At 41.6% G+C, this 16260-nt stretch overlaps 1 protein-coding gene across 3 annotated transcripts in view; it reads right to left on the bottom strand.

Annotated features, from left to right (window-relative positions):
* Positions 1-16260, bottom strand: part of zdhhc14 (zinc finger DHHC-type palmitoyltransferase 14) — a 35639-nt gene that overhangs the window by 18773 nt on the left and 606 nt on the right. For all 3 annotated transcript variants that reach the window (XM_053844753.1, XM_053844754.1, XM_053844755.1), the window contains exons 2-3: positions 15758-16052; positions 325-485 (exon numbers count right to left, since the gene is read on the bottom strand). In XM_053844753.1, the coding sequence (XP_053700728.1) occupies positions 325-485; positions 15758-15999 (403 nt within the window). In that variant the 5' untranslated portion in view covers positions 16000-16052. The remainder of the gene's footprint in view (positions 1-324; positions 486-15757; positions 16053-16260) is intronic.

Genomic DNA, 16260 nt, shown 5'->3' with positions numbered 1-16260 from the left:
TTAATTTGTTCAGGCTTTGAAGAAATTATTTGCACATTGCAGGATGTCAGTCGCTGTCTCTCCGGAGCCTTGGCTCCGTGGACTTCACCTTCACCAGCTCTAAGGCTTTCAAGTCTACTCATGAGATTAATTAAAGCAGCCTGGTGTGTGTTAATGAGGCCTGGGTGGCTGAATGTTGGACCACATATGGGAAATACACCATCAAGTCATTTTGAAGCCCATGAGACAAAAAAAGAAATCTGCTCAACGTATGGCCTGGAGGCCACACACAGGGCTTTTTTTAACCCGTTCACTTGACCAACACAGATATCGAGACTTTCTTACCTATCTGTCTTTCCAAGTCTGCAGCTTCATCTGGGGTGGCCCGGGGCAGCACTCCCGGGTCGCTGAAACTTGTTCTGAGCAGTGTCCCCAGAACAAAAAGAAACAGAGCGCCCCCCACTACTGGGATGGCCGGCGTCAACCTCAGCGCCAGGAACGGACAACTGCAAGAAACGAGGAGAGACGATCAAAAATCAACATGCGGTGGTGTTTGGCTGTTGGGATTTTGCTGCACCCTGTGAAGCCTGAATACGCAATATTTTGGGAGATCATAGGGTAAACATTAGGTATCAGCCCGTGAGGCAGATAAACACAAACACCCTGTGTCAACACAGTTGTCAAGTCTGAGCCAAACACTGTCGCAGAGCTGAGTAAGAACAATCAATAACTGCTCCACAGACAAAAGGTTAGTCCCCTGCACTGTAATCTCCATTCAGATAATTCGCTGTAATCCCATTAAAAGTCCACGGCACAGGTGGTTAACACTGTAATCCAATATAGTTTAACAGAGCGGTGACAGAAGCGCTCGCCTTTCATTACTTTTGTTCATTTTGTTCAAGTGAATTTGGAGAAGTCGGGGCAAAGGTGACATTCCAGATGAGGAGAACAAACTGAACATGTGGCAACCGAAGTGTCAGAGGGAGAAAGGCACTAAAGTAGGCGCTGGAACATTACACTTAAATCGCAGTGCTCTCTTTCAGAGCAACTGTTCTACAAACTATAAAACTTTCAGATTACACAGAGGACCACTAGCAAACAATTCATGAAACATTTTAATGGTTGTTAGGTTTATGAACGAAGCTTATGCCCTTAAATGGATGTAAGTTAGCTGAGGCATCTTTCGACAGTTTTGCAGATGATTTTGGAGCACTGAGCAGGTTTCTATTATTAAAGTTCAAGACTAAAGTTAAAGAAATAAGCAGCAGACTCGTCGCCTCCAGACAAGAATGTGAACTTCGACGGTTATTAGCTCGCTTTAGCAAAACTGGCAAGAGACTCTTTTACAGTCGCACAGACTGTGGGATATTTACTACTCTGAGAAGAGCTAAGAGATGACAAAACTAAAGGCAAAAAAGGCTAGTTTGAACAACTAAAAAAAGAAGCTAGGCAGTCTGGGAAAGTATGTGAGCAATAACAAAAAGTTTTAGTCTAACAGGACTTCAGTTTTAACAACAGTCATTTTGTAAATCACAATATACTATGACTGAGACACCATACTGTCTGATCACATTGAAGCAGCTCTTTACAAATCTTGTAAGGGGGACACCAGTCGGTGTGATAGCTAGTGTACAAGATATCACATATAGAATGGTAATCATGAACTCGCTCATCCACTTCCTCTACAAGTGATGAAAATATTTGATGCCATCAACTGACCAGTGGGCCTGTTTTGTTGAGAACTAATTCTGAGAACTATGCTTGTCCTTTCACACACACACACACACACACACAGTCATTGTTGGATGTTACACAATTGTATGAGTCAACCTTACACACATTGAGGCAAGATTTCTATGGGTTCATGTTCACAAGTGAGGGCAGGATGGAGCACAAGATCAACAGACTTGGGGTAAAGAATGCTGAAAGAAAAGACAAACCTCGACATATACCAGCCCATTTCTACTTTGTAACTTCATCGCAACTGAAAGAACAATATCACATATCATTGTTTTGAGGAGATGGTCTTGAAATGATGACCAGATTAAGAAAGGGTATGAGAGAGTGAAGAAATAAGTTAAAAAACAAACTTGGAAACAACTGTGTGAAATTGTTAGAGGATAAACAGAAAGTAATGAGGATGCAATGTAATAAACAGTATTGATACAGCACTCGTACATGCAAAGGGCACAGCAAGGTCGTAAGTGGAAATCAATGTACAGAGGAAAGAATCGTCACAACCTCCAGTTAGAGAGGAAGCCTGAAGTGAAGCTGACGGCTAGTTTTAAGTTGAAAAGGTCAACTCTCATTACCCAAGCGTGATGCTAATTACAAAAGCAATGTAGCAGGGTGTGTGATATGAAGCAGGCAGGGAACTACGGAATGAAACCCTACAAATGTTTAGATTGATGGCATGCGTGTGTGCGCCTTTGCTACACTCTGGTGTGTGCTAATTGTGTGAGACCAGCTCATCTTCCCTGCTGATGGACTGCTGGAGATGAATAACCTTTAGCAAGAGGAAAAGGTCAGCCAACACACGACTCCCTGCCAGGACATGCATCGCAGGAATATTATAGGGCTCATGACAATACGCTATTCTGTCTCTTCAGTGTTGTTAAAGAGCAGTACAATTGCTCTCCACTTCAGCTATAACATCCAGGCTATGTTCAGACCGTGGATTGTATGGCACTGTAAAGTACAATCCTATGTAGTGCAATGTTAGTAACACAACATGTTTGATGTAGATAAGAAACAGAGCAGAACAAATAAGCATTATGCTGCAACTAAGGAGTACAAGAGGGAGTCACAACGCGTTAGTCTGCTTATTGCTTCAGAATAATTTAACTAGCAAATTAGCTGTGTTTTAAATTATAACCCTTGAAGCCGCTCACACCGCCGCTGAAAGGAAAAGGTGAATATTGGATACGGCTATTGAAATTTTCGACTTAACTGGGTCGGACCAACTTTGTTTTCCAAGCCGAGAGAAGAGGAGAGGGAAGCTGAGGAGCAGAAATATTGACTAAATGTGTGTGCAGAGAATAATGAATACCTGCGAAACACTTTTCTGGTGATTCTGAGAGCCAGGGAAGTGCACGGTAGGGAAACCGGAGGCTTCATTGTTATTCATTTTCGTTCATTTTCCATTTGAATTTAATAAATACTAATGTGGTGGTTGGATGGTTGCACTTTTGCCTGACTTGTAAGTGAAAGACAATGAATTCTCAATATGAATTATATAGATGGAGGGTCTTAAAGTCAGTGTTAACCATTTTTTTGCGCTAATACTTAATGTCCTAATGTACCAAAATACTACATGTTGGCAAACAGTGGTGGAACAATTGCGCCTAAAGCAATGCAACAAGTGCCTCTAGACGAGTTGGTACCAGCTGCATCTGGATTGATGGTATCCCAAACAAACACCACAGCGGTGTGGGGGACATCTGTGGGGGGGTTGGATGGGGTCACCACAGTGCAGGATGAAAATGTCTAAAGATAAACACTCCCCTGAGGTCTCTGTGCTGGACAGTTACAGAGTTCATGTACAATAAACTTACAACGGTCACGTAGTCGGACATTAACGCACAGCCATGTCAGTAGTTCCTTCGAGAAGTAAGCAGATTATTACAATTGTTATTTAGCCATTATAGTAAGAACTAACAAGTATAGCTGCATTGTCGTTGTTTGGCACTTGACACACTCCTTGGCTGGTTCAGATCAGTGAATGCTGGCTAAACAGAATGACACACTCAGACATGGAGACCTGGCTCAGTCAGACAGCAGAAAAAGAGGTCGTCTCTTTGTGAGAAGATAAACTGCATGAAAAATGTATCATGGCACAGTCAACATGCCAGCCTGCAGAAAAGCTGCTCAAAAGATTGACAATATTATTCACTTGAAGGCTGAATAAACACTTCCTCAGACAGCAGCTATACACTTAGAGCCAAACACCACTTAATAAGACTTGCAAGTGAATTCAAAAGAAAAACAAGGTGGCCCTTGCAGCAAACACGAAAACCAATATTTAAGTCCACTTTCATGTGAATCCATCTATCTGACTGAAAGCAAAGGTACCACAATATATCCCTTTTTTGTTCAACAAGTTCGGCAGCTGAACAATGGAAGCTTTCAGGTATTATTTATTCTGTTCGAATGTAGAAGACAGAAATCTGGACCATGGGCAAAAAGAAAATTTCAGTCTACATTTGTCTGCAACGGAGTGTCCAGTGTTGCAGTGCATTTTGAGAGTTATAAAGAAATGTATGCTAAATTCATTTCTAATAGTGTGAGCTAAATTGCCAAATGAATGGGTGGAATAAGCTCTTAATTCACTTTTAAAGAAATATTTCAAAAAAAAAATATATATATATTTCCATCTACCATCTAATGTGACCATCTTTAGCTTCTTGCTTTGACCTAAATCTACAAATGGAAAAAATATCAAGCAGAAAGACACTAGACTGACGTTCTTCCATGAAGCACCCAGCCAAGGTGGCCTCGCTAAAGCAGCTACACAGAGAGCACATGAACAGAAATGATTCTACTTCATACCAATATTTAACAGCTGGAAATAATCTGCAACATCATCAGTCTTCCATCGGCGTATACGCACTCATACAGCACCCCGTTCATCATCAAACATTAAGCACTAATCTGATAAGATAATAACATCGAAGGAAGCGGGTGAAAGGTGTCGAGAATTTTTCCATTAGAAGTGAATGAGGCCAGATGATGAACGACCAGGAAGAATGAAAACCTCGGCAGAAAATCGGGGACTGAGCGAGAGAGAGCCAAGAGTCAAATTCTTGTGCAGACCTAAATCAATACATTGATCATGGACCAAACAGAAGAATGCATTTTCCTCTCATGAGTTATGATCTCTCCAGATGTGAATGCTAATCCATTTTGGACAATGAGCAATCTTTAGGTGATAGTCTTCCTCTGCTGAGAGGTCAAACTAGCACAGATGTCATCCATTTTGATCACAGATACATTAATATGAAACTTTGGGGGCCTGGTTGTCATGGAGATGGAAAACGTGTCCAATGTCAGACATGGTATATTTCCAACAGGAATGTAGTTGCCATGGAAACAGCTACATGAATGAGGGGTAACCTCTCAGCAGAAAACACAGAGAAAAGGTGTGATGGCAAATGAATGAAACTTAAGTCAGAATACAATAACTCGATATTAAGATACAACATCACAATGTCAATTAAAATCTGTTGGACAAATGAATATGACACATGATACATATCATACTATATTCATCTCTAGTATAATCCCCCCAAAATAAATTTAACATTACAGTCTCCAGATTATTTGAAACTGTGGTGGAGCAATGTCCCCTGTTGTGTAAGCTAATTTATTAGCACTATAGATTCAAATTAAATTGCTAAATGATGTAAAATATCAAGAATGAGGAGACAAATACCAACTGATATCACCAAATCTATGTACGTTGACCTCTCTGAAAACATACTCCCAATCATCAAGCATTTCAACACTTTGCACCTCCACCCTTGGATACACAACACACACACAGCTCTGGAATCCACTTATAAGCATGTTCTAAAATCATGTTTACATTATTGGCAGGCTGAGCGCGTACTTGAATAAACAATTGCACCCGAGTGTTGGCTCTGGAGTAACGCCTTTTCAGGTTGTGGAAAATGTGAAAGAGAAACAGCAACACACACCCAAACCTGGCATGGACTTTTAATAACCATCGATGGCTTGATACCAGACTGGTTTTAGGTCCTGTAAACACCACACAGGCCAAAACTCTCAGTGACATCAATTCTGAAAGCTTTGTTTACAGTCAGCAGGTCCCGTTTGTCGAGTCAGTTCTAGGAAATTATACAGCCAGTTAGTCATATAATGTCTTATGTGGGACACTGGGTCAGTGACAGCCCAAAGGGATGAGCGGTCTGGAGATTTGGGTTCAGATAAGGAACCCGATTTCACTCAAAACACTTTTCAAAAGCTATTTAAGTCACTTCATATTTTTTCCTCAATCCATCTATCTAATAACTCACTCCACTTGAGGGTGCTCCCATACACCAATATAAAGAGCCCCTTAAATCTGTCACCTCCCAAGTGGTGAGCTCATCTCAACATTAATCCTGCAGTGATTACTCCTATCACATTTATCCCCTAAATCCTCTTATGATGCCCATAAGTGAGAGTGGAGACTTTCATCTCTGTTGGATGCTACAATGTGAAGCCCCCAGTCGCTCCCCACTGCCTTCAATGAAACCTAGTAATGCTCCCAGTAAAGAGGTTCAAACCATATATGGCAACTCCAAGTGGGTAAAAAAATGCCAACCCTGGTCCCTTGAAGAGACCACAAGACCAGCACTTACTCACCCATTGAATGAGAACATCCTTAACTTCTCTCAATAAATGCGGCGTTCTTAACTTCACTTGATCTCAAACAACGTTCCTGGAACAAAACACTTTTACTGACTACCTTTCATCACGAGAATATTATGGCCAAAGAAAGCTTCCCTCAAAAGATACCTCCAATGAAATTGGCTCGACTGTTTTAAAAGCCTGAATGGTTAATGCATTGTGGGACATTTAGTAAGAATATTATGGGTACTGCTTACCAGACAGCCTTCAAGAACATCATGAAATAAGGAACAAATCAGGTTTACTGCAGATGTACATGCTGATGCCATCCCAGTACAAGCAACAAGAGGACCCAAAAAGCAGCGCATCCATCAGCCTCAGATATGCAGCCAAAGAAGATTAGAAGCTTTGGTGAAGTAAGTCGGGAATATTAGACGACACAAAAACAAACCCTTGACATGGGACATGTTTCTGATGGTTTCACAAAGTAAAGTGACAGATCAGTCCCTTCGGACACAAACTGAGAGAGCAAAGTGTCCTGAAATGATTCAGGATGCATCACTATCACAGGGTTCCTAGAATGACCTAAAACTGTAAACCCGTCCATCACGTCATCCTCATTTACCTCAGACGTGCAACACAAGCACCGTCTGGCTTTGTTTTGGTGCTACGCACAGTGTTAAAGGAAATGACGCCCTTTATCTTGGGACATCGTGTCGGTCATGCATGTGAAAAATGTGGAGAGACTCTTTTGCAATATTTATTTAGCTGGAGTCTCAGGCAAACATTTGCTTTCACTGTGGAGTGGGAGGCTCAAGAATCACAATGGTTGAACTATTTCCAAGGTTTCTGTACACTATACAAGACTGAGTGTGGATTATTTAACAGCTGATGCACAATATTTATTACCAGTCCAAAAACTGTGGACGGCTATGAAACATGCGAGACACGTGGTCCAGGGGTCAAACCTAGACTGCCAAACTATTGGATGTGGTCCACAGGTGACTGCAAAACATGTTGGGTTTTAACCCTGTGACTGCTGGTGAATGAGACATGGAGATGGATGTAATGATCACCAGGAAATTTCTATAAATAACATAACCACAGTCCTGCGTAAGACGATCCCAAACAAACTGCAAACAAACTGTTTCACCCTGCTCCACACGACACAGACACAAACAGCATAGCGCAACACGGCCAACACGGCTCGAACTAACCGGCCGAAGTGAACATCGCCAGCTCCGCACTCATCACCACACACGCAACCACAATGAAAGTTAGCAATGACTATTTACAATGTATGTAAAAGAACCAAAACTTACATCATCAGGGATTTCCAGAACTTGCGATGTGTGGAAAAAAGTGAACATGCGTAAACATCCATAGCTGCTATTCACAACTGCACTTACACGTATGACCCCAGGAGCTACAAAAGCGCCACTGCAGCGAGAGCAATTCTAAAAAAAAAACCATATACAACATGAATCAAAGTATTCCAAAAACTGGCCCTGCTCCAATACATGCCACTATATTACCTGCCATTACTCATAACTGTCATGTTGAATCAACATTATTCACCTCCCCTCATGACAACCCCACATTAATGAAAAAAAAAAGTCATTATTTATATCATCTGTGCACAATAAAGACTCTGCCGTCATCCAGCACCCTTTCTACTGAATGGCTACATAGCACCTGCTGAGGACGCTGGGCACCTTCTTCAAGTCACTTCATCTCATAACACAGGTGGTTGTTTTCCCTGATTTTGTGAGCTTGAGCCAAACAAGTTTGATCATTATAAAGTCACTGCTGATGCAGCACAATCACATGACATTCTTTGTTCAGCAAAATGTTCAGAGTGCTATGAGATGAGTCATGGACAGGACAATCCTGAATTTCAAATGCCTTCTGAACAGTTTCTGCAAGTGATGATGCAGCATTTATCACCTCTACATTTGACTGAGTCGTACAATAATGAAAAGAGATTGCTGTGGGTTTCCTGAACTGAACAGAAGTGACTGTCACCTCGGGAGGATGAGGGTTCTAGTTGTGTGCTACGTGGTCCCTTCTTAAATGGTAGCATATTACCCTCTCCAGATCAGTGCATAAAATCAACCTGCTGACATTGGCACTTGACGTCATACTGACTCCGCACTCTCTACGACCCTGCAGCTGTAAAATGTCCAGAGATAACTGGCACTATAAAAGCATAGCTTGCATTGATAACCCGCGTTTATGTTGTCTTAATAACGATGCCATAAAAATAAACCACTCATCGCATCAGCTTTACATCTACATCTATCGAACTCTCTCCTTATCTCTGCTGAAAATGCAAAGAAGTTCAGATGAGGTTGAAGGGAGAGAGAGAGATAGAGAGAGAAGCAAGGCCAGACAGGCATCTGTGTATGAAATGTGCCATAAAAATAGAACGCACAACTTTTCTTGGTACCACATCAGTAACTCAACAATCTCAGAATTACATGAGAGCAGGTATAGCTAATCCCAAAAGCCATTCTGACTAACTATCAGTGAAGCTAACAGGACTGGGCATTTGTGTTGTTCATGTTTTGACAAACCCAAAAACCAAAGGATATGAACCTTGGTAGATGAGGGGTTGTGTATGGAGAAGTTAAATGACTCATATTTGGGAAGGAAAAGAGATGTAAACATTGACCAGGTAGATACACCGCAAAAACTCATATGGCAATGCAACCACAACATCGCAGGACTCACATAAGTTGCGGTCCCAAAATGGCCCCAAATACAGCAGTACCTCGGTTCTCAACCACAATCCATTCCAGAAGGCGGTTCGTGAAGCGATTTGTTCGAAATCCTAATTGATTTTTCTCATTACAGTCAATGGTAAAAGAAATAATGCGTTCCAAGCCTTAAAATAGTCTTTTGTAGGAGTGAATGTAGAGTGTCTGCTGCAGGTGCGCTGTTCGTCTATGTGTGTGGCCACTGCATGTGGGAGGGGTTGCCGAGTGAGTGACGTCTCTCCAGAAGTGAAGAGGTGCCCGGTGCGTGTCCAGCTCTGAATGTGCGCTTCTGTGCAGTTTGGCTGTGACAAAGTCATAAACCAAGTAACGCTCTGTCCCAGACTCGCCTCATCCCTGTCCCAGCTCCAGCCCACAACAGGACATCAAACCCTGGAGTGAGCGCTCCAGCCTCTGAGGTGTGGAGAGCGAGCACCTCCCCTGTGACACTCTACCACGGTCCAGTGCGGAGACAGGAAAGGTTTTACACCTCAATATGAAGAAAAAACAGTCTGTAAATGTAGCTAACGGGACACGTCTGCATACAGAGGCTGGGTTATACACAATAACGGCACAATAATGGCTTTTTTCGGGGGCGTTCGAATTCTGGATTTTCATTCGAAATCAGAAGCAAAAAAATGTCAAATTTTTTGTTCGAACCCCGATTTGTTCAAAGTCAGAGACGTTCGAAAACCGAGGTACCGCTGTAGGTTTTATCAGCACAGGGTTTACAATAATCATGGCACAATATTGTTACCTGCACACGAGTAAATGCATTGCTACTGCTGGACAAGTCACGTAACAGTCTAACATTGGATTTAAAACAGAAGCGAAAACCTATATTTCAAGGATCAACTTTTCATCTTGTGTCTTGCTGAACTTTAGAGAGGTTCAAACAGCATGAGCAAAAGCAGCACACACGGACGTCAGCAGGAATCCTGCCGCAGAATAATAAACAGAACAAAGTCTGTCAGGCTGTAACTGGGTTGATTTCCAAAGAACTACAGTCAGGATAAGGGGTCTGAAACTGCCAAGGTGAAGAGGTGTTGAGTTGAAACCTACTGATATTGGCGTGGGTCCGAGACTCCTTTTGTTAGCACAACCTGATCAACAAACTGAATCCCAAATGTGTATTCAGACAGCTCAACACCAACCCTAATGAATTCCTTGTCCTTGCCAAGGGATGGAATATTTTTCTACAGACAAGTCTTTGATTTTAATGCCTAACAAGGAGATGTTTTCTCCTCCTCAAGAGCATTCAATCATTAAATTGCATCTTTGTTTACCGCTTCAAGCCAGAATTAACCACATTTGTTGCTTATGATAATTTTTGTTTCACAATTAAAGCACTCTAGGTTAGAAAATTACCATGGCTATGCGAGTCTGGTGAATAAAAGTGGCTTATATCGGGACTCTTGTTCACAGAGACAACTTGGCCCACATTCGATATATTAAAAAAAAAAAAAATTATATCTATGCCACATCACAATCTTCTAGTTGTTGCTGCAGAGTAGGTCATTCTCCCATCGCTCACTCTGTCAATGAACTTGTTTATTGTGCTGTAATAAAATCAGATATCACACTATTTTATTGCGCAACAACTTCCCTCCACCATGTATAACTGCCTTTCAAATGAGAATGGTAATGTTGGTCGGGGTTTATTGCACATATTAGAGGAGAAACATAAGCAAATAAAAAAGAAAACTATGAAATAAAAATCCAAAACACACCAAATAAAAAGAATCGTCACCAATGCTGATCCACCATACCTCGACTCAAAATAAATGAAAATAAATAATCGCTTTAGCAGATTTACTACGAATTCAAATGTCTTTTCCATGTGATTTCTTAATTCATGTAAATCATTGTTGGACTTTGACTTTTTAACTCAAGCCACATTTGATTGACAATTCATGCAAATGTATCAATTGCTATACATTTCTCATTATAAAACAGTGAGGATGTAACTTTTGAACTTTCCAACATTGCCAAAACATATCATGACTCAAGGCAGTATCTCATGTGACTGAGTTTGGAGGCATTTTTACTGCAATGTTGTGTGTACATACGTGTCAGTCAGCTGACATGGGAGACCTGGGTAATTCCCTCCGAACAGCTGGAGGAGGTATTTCAGGTGATAGAAGTTTAGGCTTCTTTGTGTCAGCTGCTGACCCAAGGACCGACCCTCAGCTAAGAGAAGAAATTGATGGAAGGAATATAAGACAGTCGCACTAGAGAGAACACAGCAGCTTTCTTTGTCCACGATGCTTCTACCCCGTGCTCCATGACCTGGCCAGTGCAGTGACATAACCGACAGTAATCCACTCTTGGATAAGTCGCTGACTAATACCAAAACACAGAAATAACTGAATTCTGCCAGAGAACAGGCCAAAAGACACCACACAATACAGACGGGTGCGCACACAGATAGAGGCTTTACTTGCTCTGGGAAGAGATGTGCTGACAACCTCGCTTCCAAAAAATCCGTCTAATCGAAATGCATTAGCGTAAATGACAGCAGCAACCAATGTGCAGGTCTGCTGACAATCACTCCGTCCAATAAATGTCTCTGTGCAGCTGACGGCTGCAGGAGAGAGAAGCTGAGGAGAGTCAGGAGGACTCTGTCAGCCTGGAGGGGGGGACACTTGGGTCAGGAGGACAATGCAAAACACAGATTTGTAGTTGGACGACAGAACAAAAGGATCCCCTGCAGTCACTGTAAGTAAAGGACACGGGATGGAACCCCTGCCAGTGCTCAACATGTCTGGATCTATTTCAGTGGGATGAAGATGTTGGATGCCTCCATCTTAACAATAACAGCAGTCCAAGCTGACTTCAATAAGCAAAGCACAGATTCAAAATAAAAAGGACTGTCAATCTTAATTAACCCTCCAACAATGAAATATTCAACTGTGAGACGAGTATTTAAAAAAGCGAGGGCTTGAAAACAGTTACTTTAAGTGAGAAACATCTTTAGAATGACCCAAAAATTACTTTTGGAGACATTTATCTGATCCACTGATGATACTCTTCCTCATGTCTCGGGCAACAACGGTGGTGGCTGGGCATCATCACTCTTGTTTACACTGGGTCTGTGAACACCACTGCTGAGGCATCCAGCACTAAGCACTATTTACAAAGCATTTTCTCCCACAGCTTTCACTGCATCTGTCGCTTTTTACATCCCAGCTACCTCTATCAGTGTTTTAAGATACAACAAAAATGAAATCCAATGAAGACAGATTCATTTTTCTCTGTATAAATCTATTCAACAAGTTCATTTCTGTTTGACAGTGCCAAACATACATACATACTAGTGTTCATGAGATTGGAAGTGTGTGCACATTTTTGCTTGTATAAAAGGAAATAATTTGAAATTAAATACAATTGAAAAAGAAGGTTTCTTATCATGTGTCAATTGCTTTAATATTGGTTTTAATAGACATATTTTGCTTTCATGTCATATTAAGTTGAACATTACTCATCAGTCATTCAAGACAAATTATATATATATATATATATATATATATATATATATATATATATATATATATATATATATATATATATATATATATATATATATATATATAAATACTAAACCCAAATACCATAGAAATAAAAAAGGCATTAATCTAAAGATATATGTATGGACCCTTTCAGATTATATTTATTTTATTTGTCCATATCAATTTTGGAAATATTTTTTCAGCGTGTGTGAGTACGCTGCTCACACAAAATATACGGTATTAACCAGTCAACTTTAAACAGCCGTAACAGCAGTAGACGGCTTGTAATACAAGTCATTAAATTCCCACTTTTGACTGAACATGCACTTGACTCATTAAAAACACATTTTGAGTTTCACTAGTTTAGTCGCAGTAATGCGTCATCACTATTAATGTAACATAGTGAAATTTGTAAGCCTTTGAACTGAATATTGCTTTATAATAACTTGAAAGTAATTCATTTGACAATGAGAGAAATGATATAGCAAGTATGCCTTGGATGGTGACCTCTCACCCCATGGAAAGGCAGCTTTACAGGAGAACAAGTGGAAGAAAATGAACAATGTAAAAATGAAAACATTATATTATACACTGAATTATTTAACTCAAAACACATTTCTGAGACAAAACACAAAAAGTAAATAGATTCCTGCTTAAGCTTTGTTTTGATAGTGACTAGTTTTGTGTAATTTAACCGAGACAAATAAAAGCAATAAAATTAAAGTCAATATCAGGTATTGTTTAATACAATACACTGGATAGCCTGTTGTTTTTCATGACACTGAAATGTAATCGTTCTGTTCAATCACAGTAATGGAGCCTTGTTTGTTTAGCACTAGCTCAACTGCAGCAGTAAACTGTTGGTGTATTAAGCTCTATCAGCCGGTGGAGCACTTTACCCTGATAAACAAGTCAGACTGCGCAACAAAGCTCATGACAGGACAGGATTCTTATCTGACAAAGATGGGGTTTCTCCGATGACCGTGCAATTGCTCAGGTCTAATGGGGGGAAAAAGCGGTCTCTTGTGTCACACGTGTGGCCTAGGTCACCGTCTGCACGCTCAGTCGTGCACTTCAGTCACAGAGAGCCAACCAGGACTAGGTGAACACAAGGCGCTGGATCAGACAGTTTGAATACCGGTCACGCAGCGAGCAGGAGGAAAGAGAGCGGGCTCCACCGGGAACCTCAGGATGTTGATTAATGGATAGAAAATGGCACACAAAGGCAGACAGACTATTCTGTTATGAGCTCAATCCTCAGCCAGAGGTGATCAAAATTGCTTTGTCTGCAACACAACAATCCTCTGTGGTCTTCCAACTTACTCAAATGGAATTTTTAAGTGAAAACATTCAGAAACAGGCGCGCGGGATCAGTTGGTACAAGAAAACAGTCGATGAATTTGCTGAAGAAATGTTCTATATTTACTACTGGAACATTTCTGTGCGCTCCCAGTAGTCTAATGGGAATTTCAAGCATCAGCTTCTTGCTGCAGGATTGGAAAACTACTTTAAATGCAGAGCGTAAGTTTCAAGGAATTGAAAAACAAAACGGCCAGATCATTTATTTTCTTCCATGCACTTCCTTAATGACAGTCGCTGGACTAGGAGCCAATGGTAGCCACTTGTGGTGAGAGGTGGGGCCTTGCCAGTGGACATTAAACTATAATTTTAATCGATGGGAATTGAGAATTAATTCATCCACAGGAATGAAGTTTTGGTTTATCAAAGTTCAATATTGAGTCCGGATCCCTCACGGTCTATACATACCGTATTTTCACGACTATAAGGCGCACTTTAAAAGTCTTAAATCTTGGCCAAAAGAGACGGTGCGGCTTATAATGTGGTGCGCCTTATGTGAGCACTGGGTGCTCCACTTGACTGAGAGCGGTTCCACCCGACATGGTGGTTACACAGTGGAAACGCAGCCGTGTTAGAGGACAGCATGAGAACGTGAAAGGGGAAGTGTGGGTGTGAAAGAAGACACAAAAGCCACTCCCCCAGTAGGTACCCAACAGGTAAACGCGAAGTTTGCCGTCATTCCGGGAGGCTGGACGAAGTAGCTCCAACTGCTGGACATCGGTGTAAACAGGGCGTTGATCAAGGTGAAGTTGCGCACAGCGTGGCGGCGATGGATGACCGATGGCAAACACAGTTACACTAAGACTGGGAGGCAGCGCCGGGCGAGTTACGCCACGATTTGTGAATGTATTGTGGACGCTTGGGCTAAAGGTGTCTGAAGCCGGCTTCATTTCTGAGGAGCCGCACGGCAACGAGACTGATCCAGGAGAGGGAACCCGGCGTGTTCGATGGAACCCACCTGTTCATGTCGGATACAGAAGATGAGGACTTTGACGGATTTGTTGGTGACGACTGACCGAAAAATAACGTGAGTGCATTGTTAAATACGTCAATAAAGTACAAAGGAACTCAGTTTTGCTCCCGCTGCCTTTTTAAAAACACATGTCAGCATGCATAGTTTAAGATATCATACCGATATTCCTGTGCGGCTTATGTATGCGTTAAATACCTAAATAAGACCCGTAACTGAGACTGCGCCTTATAATACAATTCGCCTTATGCTCGTAAAAATATGGTATATTGTGATAGAGGAAAGATGGGTGGTGAATAATCAACAAATCCTGAATTCAAGCTGTCAGTCAAGACAACGTCCATCAGGCCGTAACTAAAAAAGATGAGTTCTGCATGTGTCTGGGGTCCATGATCCGAGGGAAAGGGAAACTTCACAGGAGAGTAGTAGTCACTGCTGTGACTTACGAAGATGACTAAGCTACACAAACTAATTTCAACAATTTACTTTACACTTTAGATAAGTGAAACATGTGCAAGCATTCCAGACAAATGCGGGGATTCCAAAATTGGCGCGATCAAGTTGGAACGTGTGAGGAACATAAAAGCACTGGTGCAAACACCAGGACGATTTTGCTGAGGAAGCAATATGGATTCTTCTGAAGCCATTCATTAAGCATTTGGCTGAGCCCTGAGATCACACAAAACACAAGCGACTCTGGAGTGATGCTGATGACATAACTGACCTACATCTAAAACCCCACTCCGCTCACATCTGAGGGCAGAAAATCCCAAACCGAGCCAGCTAATGTGCTGCAGATGAAGGCTGTAAAGCACTGGGCAGATTATACTCACTCAAAGGTGAAGAAAAGTCCACATGTCAGCAGAATAAGGATGAGGGTGAGGTAGAAGACCCCCGTCTGCTTGGCCATCATAATCCTGCCATCACAGAAGAATTTATTCCGACCGGGAAACGATTCCCACTTTTTCTTTTTGGGGGTCCTTTTCTTGTAAGGGGTCTCCATTGGTGTCGAGCTGCGAGTGCTTATCTGGCTGTACTCGCACTCTCTCATGGACTCAGACACGCCGAGATGCATCAATTTCCTATTCAAATCTCCACAGCTGAGTAAATCCCGGCGAAGATGATCATCTGTCAGGACAGAGAGCCCAAAGTTTAGGGAAGGCGAGCACAGTTGAAGCAAGGATGAGCGATTCAAAGTTGCCACAGACTCCTTCGTGTTACATAAACGGCTCGATATGAACCCATAACGACAACGAAAAGAATAGAATCCAGACCAGATTGAAGACATTTATATCATTTAAGATTCGGGGAATATTAGCAGACAACCAGGCTAGCA

The sequence above is a fragment of the Synchiropus splendidus genome, chromosome 16, assembly GCF_027744825.2.
Source record: "Synchiropus splendidus isolate RoL2022-P1 chromosome 16, RoL_Sspl_1.0, whole genome shotgun sequence".
Classification (NCBI taxonomy): Eukaryota; Metazoa; Chordata; class Actinopteri; order Syngnathiformes; family Callionymidae; genus Synchiropus; species Synchiropus splendidus.
This window is presented reverse-complemented; position numbering and strand designations above follow the sequence as displayed.